Genomic DNA, 14,228 nt, shown 5'->3' on the forward strand with positions numbered 1-14,228 from the left:
AGGTACATATGCATTATTTTTAGTATTGTGTTGATAGAAACCCTCTGACCAATTTATACAATATTACATGTAACTAGAGTACCAACGCATATACACAACGAGTAAATTAGGTACCTACTCAATAATAATTCAACGGAAATATTATTTTGTGTCGGTAAAAATATTTTTTAATTTCAGACTTCAAGAAAAGGCAGGTTTCCCGGGAATCATTGGGTGCATTGACTGTACCCATGTGCGAATATACCCACCACACATGGAGACAGAATCTTTCAAAAATTACCACAGAATTTTTTCTTAAATTCTTAAATTAAATGTGAAATTGGTAATAAAATCATTAATTTTACTATGTTGTTTCTGATACATTCATCCTCATTACCAGTGCTCGAAATGGACAATTTTACGAACAGGAACGCTCTATAATTGTCAAAAATGTGCAATATTAGATATAATAATATCTGTGATACAAAAATAACTCTTATTTTTACATAATGTACTTTTTTCATCATCAGTGGTAACATACAAATATATAATCATTTTAGTTTACGAAATCGTTTACTAAAAAATCATTATTAATAGGTATTAACATGAATAATTAATAGTACAAATATAAATATCTAAATGTATATGAATCTAATTAGGATGAGAAACATTATTAAAAGACATGACATAATAGACAAACTAATCACAATTTCCTATTGGTTTCGTTAGGAGTTTGAATAAAAATGTGTATCTAAGAGTGGATAGAAATATGAATGAAGATACCTTGGTTAAAACAAAATACATGCCGTTTCATTTAAAGCTCTGATTTTTCGTAAATTCGAAATATTTTGATTAAGTAAACTACTCGTATTTTTAATCAAATTAAAATCCATCGTATACGAAAAAGTAAGGGCATGGTTTTTAATAAATTAATTTAAAAAATATGTAATACGCAAGATTTCCGAATGTAGCATTATTTATTAAATATGAATCATTTTAAACAACCTCAAAAGTGTAGGTACATATTATTAGAAAAAAAATCAGTATGTGTAGACGTTTGTAGACGTGTGTAGACGTGTGTAGAACGCTAGAAGTTATACTTCTTTGGCGTAATAAAACAAGATAAGCCGTTACCTGAGTCTATTAATATTACAGTGGATTAGGTTGATGAAAACGTACGCGATTCATTTGTGTCTCATATAGCACATGATACTTGTAATTTAATTCGTATGTTTGTATTTGTGTGTATTGTATTGCACCAAAACTCATATAAGTATAAGTATAAACTCAAACGCCATACAGCGGTTATAATCGATTCAGTGCCCATGATGAATTAATAAAAAATCAAATTTTAATATATTTTTTGAATCCAACATTTACAAAATTTATTTATTGATATATAATTTTACTCTTTTTATGTCTTTATACACAATTTTTACAATGAAAAATAAATATACACTCCAATATAAATAAAGTTTTATGAATATAAATTAACAGTGCAGAAATATTGTTCATGTTTACAACACGTGCTGTTTACTTGGTTGTTTTGAACGACTAACTAAATAACACTATGCGCATGCGCATCGTCTGATCTGTTTTCCAAAACGCGCCAAAAGAAGTACAACTTCAAAAATATTTACATCATGTGGACGTATGGGATCATCTATTCTAATAGGTTTCTAATGTTATTAAAATTGTTATATAAAGGAAAATATTTTATATATTTTTCATCCCATTGGATTCTACGTTAATCGTATTTAAATATTTTTATTTCGTATTAATTGTACCTTACAAAATATAAAAAGTTTTGGCATGCATGCGATGATCACGAATATGGAATTATTTGATTTAAGTTATTAAATTTATTAATATTAATTTAACCATCAAAACCACAATTCATTCAACCCGAAAAATATGCGTACAAAATTAAAACAATAAAAATATATGACGAAATGATATTTTTTTGTCACTCACTGTAAAATATAATAGATTTAATTTGAAATATTTCACCCCCTTAGAAATTATTAAACAACAACAAAACAAATTATTAAATCCGAACTGGAACGGAATAATATTAAGTAGGAGGCTTGAAGATTTTACGAACCGGTACGCTATCCTCTGGGTTTTTACGAACAGGAACGCCATCCTCAGGGAATTCACGAACCGGAGCTACGCTCCGGTGCGTTCCGGTCCATTTTGAGCGCTGCTCATTACGAATAACATCTTAACTTGACATTTATTTTTATGCAGGTATCTGACATGGACATTCTGGCAGTGAGTGCCAGATTTCCTCTAAGTGTTCATGACCAATTCATATTTAATGAATCGTTGGTAAAAACTGAAATGAAACGTCTACATAACAGCAAGAGTTGGGAATTTTGTTCTATTAGATTAAACTTTATTTTACTCCCACTCATCACCCATATTTCGTATACTTCAAAGGAATCAAAATTTTGCATAGTTATGAATAATGAAACAACAGTTTGTATAACATTTAAAGTTTATTTTTTAAATTATTTAAATCCTGATTTTTAACATTCACAACTTTCAGTCGAAAACATATTCTAATTAACAGAATGTGTATATTGGAATCATTCTACAGTGCCACCATAGGCGATCCACAGGTGTAATGGTATTGTTTGTTACAATGCTTGTTTCAATGCTACCAAACAAAACCAACACAACTGCTAATCGCTTTCGCCGTACCCATCATGCCACTGTGGAATGATTCCAATATACGTGAAATAGATGATGCAGTCGGTCGCTGCTTACGTTCTTTTCTCTCAGTCGTCTTCGTCATTCTCCGTTTCCTCTTGGTATTGAGTGATCTAAAAAACATTTCAGGTGACTCAGGTTATGCGATAGAAAAAGACAAGCTCATTCCGATTCTACGTGCCCAGACTCACCCAAGGCTCGCTACACGGCTGCCCGCTGTTTGACCATCGCACAGCTAAACAGCAACAAGTGCACTACCAACCGTGGCTATACATACAGTATACATGTATATATTATAATAATTATATATATTAAATATAATTTATGGCTTATACACCAAAACAACATATTATGTCACTTAACTGTACTTCAATATTTTTGCAGGATCATTCAATAAAAAATACTTTGTTTAAGTTAAGGAGGGACATGCTCCGCGTAGGTCAAAATTGAGCTTTTATGGTATTTTTAAAGCATGATCCTGGACATTCCTTAAACGTTGTAGATAATCTATTTATATAATTTTGAAGCCTTATTATCCTTTATATTTATTCTAAACATTTTATGACTGCATAAAGTATTTTTATTACTTACATAAAATAGTATTCTTTTAAACCTCTCGCTCTAGAAGATCTAGAGAAGATCTAGAATATAGTCATATTTCAGTACATCTATGTGCAGTGGTGTTAAGATTTTTTACATTTATTAATTTTTAAACGCATTTATAAAACCATTAGTATAATTTATGTCGATATTATTATAGTGAAATATTTACGATAAACAATTATATTGATAATCTCTGTGATCCCAAATTTGACAAGAATTAGGCATTTTATTATTCAAAAAATGGGCAAAATATAAACATTTGAAGATAATTATAAGCTATGTCTTTGACCATTCAAGTGTGATAAACATCCTACGAATAATGATTGCTTTATAATAATTATTGACCTAAGAATAAGGTAGTATTTTTTTGAAATACGCCATTTCTTTTGGCATTTCCCAGTGGCTAAGTTACAACATACGGCCGTAGCCATAAATTGACAAACTATAAATGAAGTAGGGAGTAAGATCATGTTAACGCGCGTGTTTGAACATGTACCGTTTAAAAAAAAAGATTTTTTTACGGTTAGGTACATGTTCAAAGACGCGCATTAACATGATTTTACTCCCTACTTCAGTAGTAGTATTATTTTTCAAGTAACTTTATTCCAGCAAAGGCCTGAGTTTGCGTGCGAGGGAGACAAATGCATGTTCGACCCAGACACGCCGCTCTCATAAAGGCACTGTTTTTTTCTTATTCTTTTTATATTTTTGTATCATAAATATACTGTTTTGATCGATTCACATCACAATATATAGTAATTTAAGCACAATACTTATTTCCATAATAATTCTTCTGTGAGTTCAGAAAGAATTGATTTATAAGAGTAAGAAAACTTTGGCTCTATAATAATAATATGAAGGAGTTAATATTTTTATTGTGAATAAACTTAGTTTCACATTTAATAAATATTCAAATTACCTACGCTGATGCGTAAACAATATATTAATTAACCAGCGGTTTTCAACTTTGGTTCTATATTCTGAAGGAGTTAATTTTATTGTGAATAAATATCGTTTCAAATTTAATAAATATTCAACTTATGCTGATGTGTAAACAATATAATATTAACCAGCGGTTCTAAACTTTGACTCCACATTGTGAAGGAGTTAAAATTTAATAAACTATGACCTGAACATATAATAAATACGAATGTGAATAAGTGTAACTGAAGAAAGGGAATAAAAAGTGAGACATTATAACTATCAAGGAGCTTTATTTCTTCAATACTAGGTCAAAACCTCTCCACTGAAGAACTTCTATAAATAATTTTGTACTATCAGGAGTGTCAAACAATACCATCTGAGCTAGCCTAGACACTCCTAGATATGTCACCAGTGGCGCACCCAGGGGGTGGAAGGGGCCCTGGCACCCCCCAAACATGAAAATTATCAGAATGATTTTAAACATTGAAATTGAAAGCCAATAAACTATACCTTGGGCTTAGACAAATAAAAACACGGCAAAAAAATGATTTTAATTTCTAACATAAAAAATTCGAAACACTAATGTCGGGTATTTTTAGAAACCCAATCACTAATGGAACTGTCAAAAAAATCTCGGTGTACACCCGAATTCCGGAGTGGTTGTAGGTCATGGCTGGGGAGGGCTGACAGGACTCTAACCTGGGGGCCCGGGCTGTAGGGGGCCCGGCGTGTCGGGTTGACTAGATAAGTGAGATAAACACACATCATAAAATAACTTTAATAGTAAAAAAAAGTCGCCTGCGGCGCTATTATACTTCATAGCCATGAACATTTTAGATTATTTGTATAATATATTTTCTGATTATTATGAGTCGACAGCTCCATTATTAAAGTGGATGTATTAAAAATCGCACAATAATTATCTGTATAAGTACCCTTAATTTGAACTAAACACAATTTGAAAAACGTTAATGTAGTATTTAACACTGCCTTTAATATTAGCGGTAGGTAGGGGGCCCGCCAAATATCCTAGCCTGAGGGCCCGTTTCACGATGTGGGGGCCATGGTGTAGGTACACCGAGTGCAATAGACAAAAGACCTATAAACGAGAAATTAGGCTGTGTTGTGTTGAGTAAGTTTGTGTATAAGTTAAATGCACTAATACTTTTTTTGTCCATTTTCAATTAATATTTTGGAACTTCAATATCAAAAAACCAAAAATCGACGAATAAACATTCGGCGAAAAGAACGACTACACCCACTAGTTGGTGGTAGTGTAAGTCAAAAGAACATTTTTTTCAGTGGAATTCGATATAAATGTTGTAGCTCTCCTAGACCAAGCGGGTAGCACAGCCGATATATGAGTAATGTTTTAGCATACTAGGAGCACATGTCCAGTATGGTCGCTATTAGTCACTTACAATCCTCCAGTCGCTGATGACATGCTCAACGGTTACCGCCGTTATGCCTCCAATTTAATAAAAACTAGGAGAAACTGTACAAATATACCGCCGTGTATTGTGAAAATATGTAAAAATAATTATACGAAGAAGAAAAAGAGCCTATGGGACTAATTTACGTTCTCCTCCTTGCCCCCCCCCCAATATTAAATCCTGGGTGCGCCACTGTATGTCACTGTGTATTTTTTTGTTTTGAATACTGCAGTAGCTTGTTATTTGGATTTAGATTTCACTGTTAGTTAAAATCAGTGTCATCCCGTGGGACTAAGCAGGCCATGTGCTGCTTGGGGACAGAAAATTAAGGCAGATAGTTCTAATATTAAATTATACATATTTGATAGTTGATTCCTTGGACATGAATTTTTATTAATGGAAGATAAGATATACTTACTTATATTAAAGATTGGATAATTTATAGAAAATAAAAAAAAAACTATTTGAATGCATGGATTAATTTAGTCGTCATTATCGTAGGGGGCCTCAAAATCAGTCATTGTGTTGGGCCTTTATGTCACTAAATGCGCCACTGCATCTGGCTTATTTTCTTACCCTAATTGGCATGATTTTGTTAATGACAGTTGGTAGCACTGTTAATGGCAAGTGAGAGGCCCAATTGGAACATTTGCATGAAGCCCCTAAGAACAGGATTGGAATGCAGTACAGTGTAGAAGCTTTCCTTGATACCTCGATAACTTTACTATTGGGGAGAAAGAGAGAGAATGACGATTTGAAATATCGGCTTTAGCTGAGTCGATTTTAAACACATTTTAAATTTATGAGCTGTTCTTATGTCAGGTTATAATATTCTTGAATGAATATACAATGTTTTTTTTTATTTACAACATGTTTTGAGCTGTCATAATAAGCCTGTGGGAATGTGGTCCAATAATTACATAAAATTTATCACCTATTGCTTATACATAAGCGAGTCGCAGCGTCCGCGGCGATGCTGTCATATGTAGCAACAGTACCAACTAGCTAGCGGACTAGCTAGTATCGAGGACAAAGAGATCTCATACTCATACTCACCTCTAATATACAGTAGAACCTCGATTATCCTAACTAATTGGGGATTAAGGTAGTCCGGATAGTGAGAAATCCGGATAATCGAAAAAAATCATAATTGTTAGGGAAAGAAAAGTACACTTTGTATGAACAATTTTTATAGATATTTAGTTAACAATTTTTTTATTCAACGAATAATTCACAAGAATTAAGAATGTAACATTCTAATTAAGTATTGAACATACATAATTTTGAAAACAAATAATTTTGAATGTTACATTCTTAAATCTTGTGAATTATTCGTTGAATAAAAAAAATTATTAATTATAAAATTATTAGCAAGATCAAGTAAGATACTTTAATTTAAAATACGAAAGCCGATCGCCAAATAGTAGCTCAATTTAGAAAGCGCTTCAGTGAGTATTAAAAAGGCCAATAGTCAAAATTTGTCGTAATTAAGTATGACTCCTTTAGCATAGAGGACTATGTGAGTGGGCGCGATACCCGAGAGATGCTGGTTCAATTTCTTACTTTTTTCATAATTTATTTTCTATTTTCTCAGAAGTGTTTTCAAAATTATGTATGTTTTATTGATATAATATACTTACATATACCTACCTAGCATTAATTTAAATATTTTGTTTTTAAGAAATTCAATTAGCTATTGATTAGGAAGCTGTCTTTTTCGAAGATGACGAATCACAAATACTTTTAAGACATATAAATTGTCTTGAGTTACATTCTTCAAGGCTCTCAAACTACTTCATGGCGACATCTGAGCATTGAAAAGCTTCAAAATGTGTAGGACCAATATTTCCCCCCTCGGGAATTTCCTCTTTGTCTCCTTGATTTGGTCCTCTAAGGCAGATATTTTCTTAATTATTTCCTCACCATTCAAAATTTGGAATTCAGGATCGTTTGCATCGCATTTAAACCCAATTTGTATCCCGGTATTGTATTTTCATGTCTTGATGCTAAAGATTTATTGGGTGTTTTTTTCTAATTGAGACCTATTTCATCAGAATTATAGATAAATTCTTCATTGTATTCTTCTTTCCCCAAAAACACCTTTAATGTGTCTATGAAAGTGTTTACTGAAGATATGTCAACAGAAAGTTTATCTTTGTGAATTTTTACTTACTCTAAAACCATGCCACCCTTTTAATTTTCGAGCCAACTCGAACTTGTTTTGAAGTTTGAATCTCTATTCAATCTTGTGTTAAAAAATGTCACTTTTCACATAATAATGGACCATATTTTGGCTGTCCAGATGATCGCTTTTGAATGAACGACATCAAAATACACTCTTCGACTTCTTCATTAATTCATGATTTTTTCATAATCCGCTCTAAGTTGCAATCCTTAGACATTACTAAACAATTCGTTAACTGTGTAATTTCTTCAGTTTGTTTTTTTATATCCGAGATAATTGAGGTGCCGGCGCCTGTCGATAATATTCAAAATAAAAAAATTCGAAAATAAATGTATTAGAAAAACTTGTTTGTTTTGAATAATCCGGATAATCAAGGTTCCACTGTATCTAAGTTATCCATTTGTCTCACCTGTATACTGGAGTGCTCAGCATTTTGATCCGTGTGTTAATACTGGATAGACGAGCAGGGTCGTACTTATTTGAACTAGTGTAATGACAGAATTAATTGTTCAATTGATGGATGCGCTAATTTAATGGTATATTAAATTAGCATGCCTAATTTTTATTAGGCATGCTCAAGTTGCAAAAATAACAATTGATTTGCAACATGAGTCTTCTTCATTAATATACATACATATTTGATTAAACTAAAAATTGCATGTTTTTAAAAATCTGTGTGATATTATCAATGAGGGTGGTTGGTCATTTGATATATTTGTGCATTGTAAATAGTTCTTCCGGTGGCATATGTTTTAGTGCAATTAAATAATAATCATATTATAGTTAAGGAGGGACATTTTTTTGAAATACGCCATTTCTTTTGGCATTCCCCAGTGGTTAAGCTACAACATACGGCCATAGCCATAAATTGACAAACTATAATTAAAGTAGGGAGTAAAATTATGTTAAAGCGCGTGTTTGAACATGTACCTAACCGATTTTTTTTTTAACGGTAGATACATGTTCAAATACGCGCGTCAATATCATTTTACTCCCTACTTCAATTATAGTTCGTCAATTTATGGCTACGGCCGTATGTTGTAGCTTAACCACTGGGGAATGCCAAAAGAAATGGCGTATTTCAAAAAAACACTACCTTATTCTTAGGTCAATAATTATTATAAAGCAATCAATATTCGTAGGATGTTTGTCAAACTTGAATGGTCAAAGACATAGCTTATAATTAGTATCTTTAGAATCATCTTCAAATGTATCTTGCCGATTTTTTTAATAATAAAATGCCTAATTCTTGTCAAATTTGGGATCACAGAGATTATCAATATAATTTTTTATCGTGAATATTTTACTAAAATTATCTCGTCATAAATTATACTAATGGTTTTATAAATGCATTTAAAAATTAATAAATGTAAAAAATCTTAACACCACTGCACATTCATGTACCGAAATATGACTATATTCTAAAACATTAGAGCGAGAGGTTTAAAAGAATACTATTTTATGTAACAAAAATACTTTATGCAATCATCAAATGTTTAAAATAAATATAAAGGATAATAAGGCTTCAAAATTATATAAATAGATTATCTACAACGTTTAAGGAGTGTCCCAGGATCATGGTTTGAAAATACAATAAAAACTCAATTTTGACCTACGCCGAGCATGTGGGCCGTTAAATGAGAATACCTTGCTACCTTTGTCGATCTTGCTGCTTCCTCTGCCGAAAGAATTTGTTTTTCATGTGACATTTTTCGCAATCTGTGTGCGCCTACGTATTTCCACTTCACATCCGCCTTTTCCACTAAAAAAAATTAATTCATAATAAATTCTCTAATAGACGGTAAGGTGTGCTGGAACTCCTATTTCCGGAAGTATCTTCCACATACAATTCCATCTTACACAATCGAACGCCTTCTAATAGCCGTGTACTGACTGAGCGAGCAGCTTCGCCATATATTAATATATGTAAAAGCCTTACAAGGCAAATGCTCAGTCAGTCCGTACACGACTCGCCTGAGGCAAACGCACCCGCCGCCTCGCCCGATCGTTGCCGCAACCGACTCAATTGTTGTTGGTTTATTGATGCTCAAAGGGCTGCGCGCGGCTGCCTCGCATAATGTTAATTTTGTTGCGAGGCAGCCTCTCCATATATTAATATACGTAAAAGCTTCGCAAGGCAAATGCTCAGTCAGTCAGTACGCGACTCGATTGAGGCAAACGCATGCGCCTTGAGTGTTTTGATGAGTTGTTGTAATCAACCAAAAAAAATCTCTTTTATTATTATATCTTTATATAAAAAAGATTGCTTATAATACAACAAAACAAAAATGCAGAAAAATTCAGTTTGAAATACTTTATTTTTTAAATTTAAACAAATCAAATCCATACTAAGATAAGGCCCCATCTATAAATCAGTGAGTTTATTTAAATGTTCATATTACCAGGAAAATATCTACACTGTTTACTAATCAATTATTAACCATACACTGGTAAACAATTGTAAAAGTAATAAATACAAACAATCAATCTGTTATCGGTTGTGATTGTATAGGTACTGGTAGAGTTGGGTTTCGGGAATTTCCCGACGGGAATTCTTGAGAAATTTTCGAGATTTTCCACCCCGAATCTCGAGAATTGAAATTTTTAACATTTCGGGAAATCCCGGATCTCGAGAATCTTTTCTCGGGATTTCTTTATTATCAAATATTAATTGAAATACGATTTTCTATATGAAAAAAGTGGACAGAAAATACAAAACGTTCAGAGACTGATCGGGGTATTTAACACAATTAAGCCAACGTCCACTCAAAATGAGCGCAATTTTTGCAAACGCAGCGATTGACAGACATGTTTTTAATTATTTTTGTTTTCCTACTTCTATTTTGTTTGTCTTCTTACATAAATAAAAATAATATCATATTTTTTTGGAATTTGTCTGTTTTTACACTGATTTTAGAATGTTTACGGGTTTTTTTTAAATATCCCGATATCTCGAGAATTCCCGAGAATTCTTTTCTGGAAATTCCGAATCTCGAGAATTCAAAATTTCATCATTTCGGGAAATCGCGATTCTCGAGATTGAGATTTTCTCGGGAAATACCCAACTCTAGGAATTGGATGTGTCTCTACATTGTTTACATTTTATCAGAATAAATTATTGTAAGCCGCATAGATAGAATGCGAGGCAGCTTCGTAGGACAGTCATACTCCGATGAGTTACAATTCTCGTTAAACTCTGAGCCAGCCTGGCTTTGTGTGTGTATATCAGGTTTTATAACAAGTTATGTTTACATATACATAAAATACGTAATTTCTCTTGAAAAAAATGGATATCTATTGACATTTATTATTGGAAAAATTAAAAATGGGGTAAAGTACATTAAACATATAAAATCTTGAATTAGAATCTTGTACTTAATTCCAAACTATACTGAAATAGTGGACCTTTCTTAAATCATGATTACATTGAAAAGTGACTATTTTCATTTAAATATTACTAAAATTGACTTTTTGAATAGCAATATTGTTGAAATAACATGTTTTGGAAACCTCAGAAACATACATATTAGAAAAAAGTTCTAGAATGAAAGTTGGACTGAGTGAGACTCGAACTTATGTCTTTCACTTTCCGGGTGAGTGGTTTCACCTTTAAGTTATTGAACTGTTTATGATTCATGCGAATTATTTCATCGAATTATGTTTTAACTGAGGTACTTCAAATTACTATTATAATTATGTATAATCATTTACTGTCTATTTTAATTTAATAAAATTAATATTTACAATTAGGTATTTATTTACAAAACTATTTATTATGTTTATATTAACAATGTAGTAAGATTTTGAAATTTAAAAATATTATCTATGAATATTAGTAATAAAATCTACTTCAAACACAGCATCCCACTATTTATTGTCTCACGTTCAAATAAAATTAAATAAAAAAAAAACATGAACAAGAAAAAACATTTTTTAATATTATAATCAATAATACAATTTTATAATCATTTACAAATGATTGTAAACTGAAACATTTACGAGTAATTTGTGGTTTTAGAAAGGATATATACAAAAAAAAATATGAACTATGATTTAAATAGCAAAAACTGAAATTTGTATAATTAGTAAAGAACGTAGACATTGGTCCTAAAATGTTAAATATGTAATTTACATGATTATTTATAAGAACAATGTTTGAATGAACTGCAATAGCAAATTCTATCTAGAATATTATATAAAATTTATATAATTTAGTAGAAATTGAAACATCTTTTTATTAGAATATGCGGTTTAAATATCGCAGAAGGGAAAAAATTACTTATAAATATTTTTAAACTAGTGAAATATTGAATGTTGTAAATTTTTAAGAAAAATTCAAAATACTTTTGAATGAGCCGAATAATTTAATTACGATATATTTTCAAAAATATGTACTACTGACTTTATATTCAGTGAATGTATTTTGGAAATAATTAAATAAATAAAAATAACAACGTACAAAAGATAGGTACATAAAAACATTTTTTTTATTTTATGCAGCGTAGACAATAAAAATTAATCACATACCTACAAGAAAATAATATTAAAATATTTAATATGCTATTCTTGCAGTGTCTATGCTCACATTTTTCACTGAAAGCCCATTATAGATAAAATGATGAGAGTCCGAAAATCGCATAGTAATTGATAATTTTACCGTCATAATACATTATTCGCTAAGATAAATGATTGTGTCATGTCGATTTATTGAGACGATTGATATAATATTATTTTAGTTTTTTTAACCTTCGGACATTAAAAATTTTGACTCTCGACATTGAAATGAGCAGTGAAAACGTTCATGCTGATATGTTGTGAGGAAATGCATTGAAGAATTAAATTGGTTTTTGAGCAAAGGGATTTTATTCTCCCATGACATCTTCGTATTGTTTCCTGAAGCAGTCTCCCACGGGGAAGAAGTCCCAACATCTCTGTTGGTACATGTTCCACACAAACGTTTCTTGACCTATAAAAAAAATAATACATCTGTTATGACAAGTTACCTATGTGTTATTACTGTTATGTGTAAACAATTTCATTTAATAATCTACTTTTGTCCTCTGTTTTTAGATAGTTAAACTTATTTTTCTACTCTTATTCTTTTAACAGTGACATTAATTCAAAGCGATTTTATTCTTTGAGATATAAAATTAATCCTTAAAAAGTGCAATATGTAGGTAACTGAAGATGTTAGGGTCCAAGTAAAAGGATAGTGTTTTTGGTTTTCATGAAATGGGAACCCAAGTTTTAAACTACCTTTTATCTTATGTTATGTAAAATTATTGGATTGTTTTGACATATTTTACATAAAATATAAGAGAAAATGTAGTTTAAAATTTGGGTTTTCATTTCACTAAAATCAAAAACAGTCTTTTTACTTAGCAGGGCAGTATAGAGAGAAGTAATTATTTACCTGTATACTCAGTATCCGGTTTGTTAATGAGATGCATAAGGAAGAACATGTAATTGGCCAAATTGTGTTCTCTTTGGACGTGGGTGTCGAACCCGTGTGGAACCTAAAATGAAAAAACAAATTAATATTAAATTTAGTATGTACATACTGACAAAATGCCTGATGTAGCGTAGTGTAGGTAGCTATGTAGCGAATCAAAAATATTTTTCACATTTTACTCATTACATCGCTACAATGGCAATACCGGTTGTGCGTCTGTCCATCGAATGACGCTTCATATGCATTGGCAACATATTTTTTACATGTTATGCCTATCACGGTCACGTTCCGACTCACCGCATCTGGCCATTACATTGAACGTGTTTAAATTCAAATTAAATAACGTAACTTCTTTCTCAATGATGTAAGGTAGTACATATTTTGGAATGAACTAGATAGGTACTAAAATAAATTGTTAAGATCAGTACTGACTTCAGCAAATTTGCTCATATCAGTACAAGGTCAAATTTGTGTATGCTTTTGCGTGCACGAACACTATCCGTGGCTTGTTGGTTTTCTCGATTTCATCAGAGAACTTGTGTGCTCAGTCTGGACGTGTTCGCTCCTGCATACGGCTGTACGCCTACAATTAAAACAACTGGAGTGGTATTTTACGCACACAAGCAAGAAAGTTGTGTACAAATTTTTAATCAGCACGAACATTTGTACGCGTAAACCATTTGTGTGCGCAAATTTGCTGAAATCAGTACCGAGCTTTATATTTAATAGATTTAAGCCGATCCTAACACTACCATATACATCCAAGGTAAATTGAGCAATAATGCTTACTTTATCAAAGTAGTCTTTTCCTATTCCGCAGATGAAGCAGTTACTCTCCATATCCTCCTTGACGGACTCCAGCTGGTCACGAAGTTCTCCAAAAGCGTCAATGATCAAACCTGAAACCAAATATTTTTTAAATGAAATACTTGATTTA

General features: G+C 31.6%; 1 protein-coding gene across 4 annotated transcripts in view; it reads right to left on the bottom strand.

The window, feature by feature from the left end:
- RyR (Ryanodine receptor) overlaps window positions 1-14,228 on the bottom strand; it is a 501,624-nt gene that overhangs the window by 306,753 nt on the left and 180,643 nt on the right. For 3 of the 4 annotated variants that reach the window (XM_085955038.1, XM_085955036.1, XM_085955037.1), the window contains 3 exons: window positions 14,081-14,190; window positions 13,253-13,355; window positions 12,334-12,805 (listed from right to left, as the gene is read on the bottom strand). In XM_085955038.1, coding sequence (XP_085811164.1) covers window positions 12,702-12,805; window positions 13,253-13,355; window positions 14,081-14,190 — 317 coding nt within the window. In that variant the 3' untranslated portion in view covers window positions 12,334-12,701. Of the gene's footprint in view, window positions 1-11,870; window positions 12,806-13,252; window positions 13,356-14,080; window positions 14,191-14,228 lie in introns of those variants that run through there. The other variant, XM_085955035.1, reaches the window with a different exon arrangement.

Source organism: Rhyacophila brunnea, unplaced genomic scaffold (genome assembly GCF_057557595.1).
Source record: "Rhyacophila brunnea isolate RB1 unplaced genomic scaffold, BYU_Rbru_1.0 scaffold_4, whole genome shotgun sequence".
NCBI classification, from domain to species: Eukaryota; Metazoa; Arthropoda; class Insecta; order Trichoptera; family Rhyacophilidae; genus Rhyacophila; species Rhyacophila brunnea.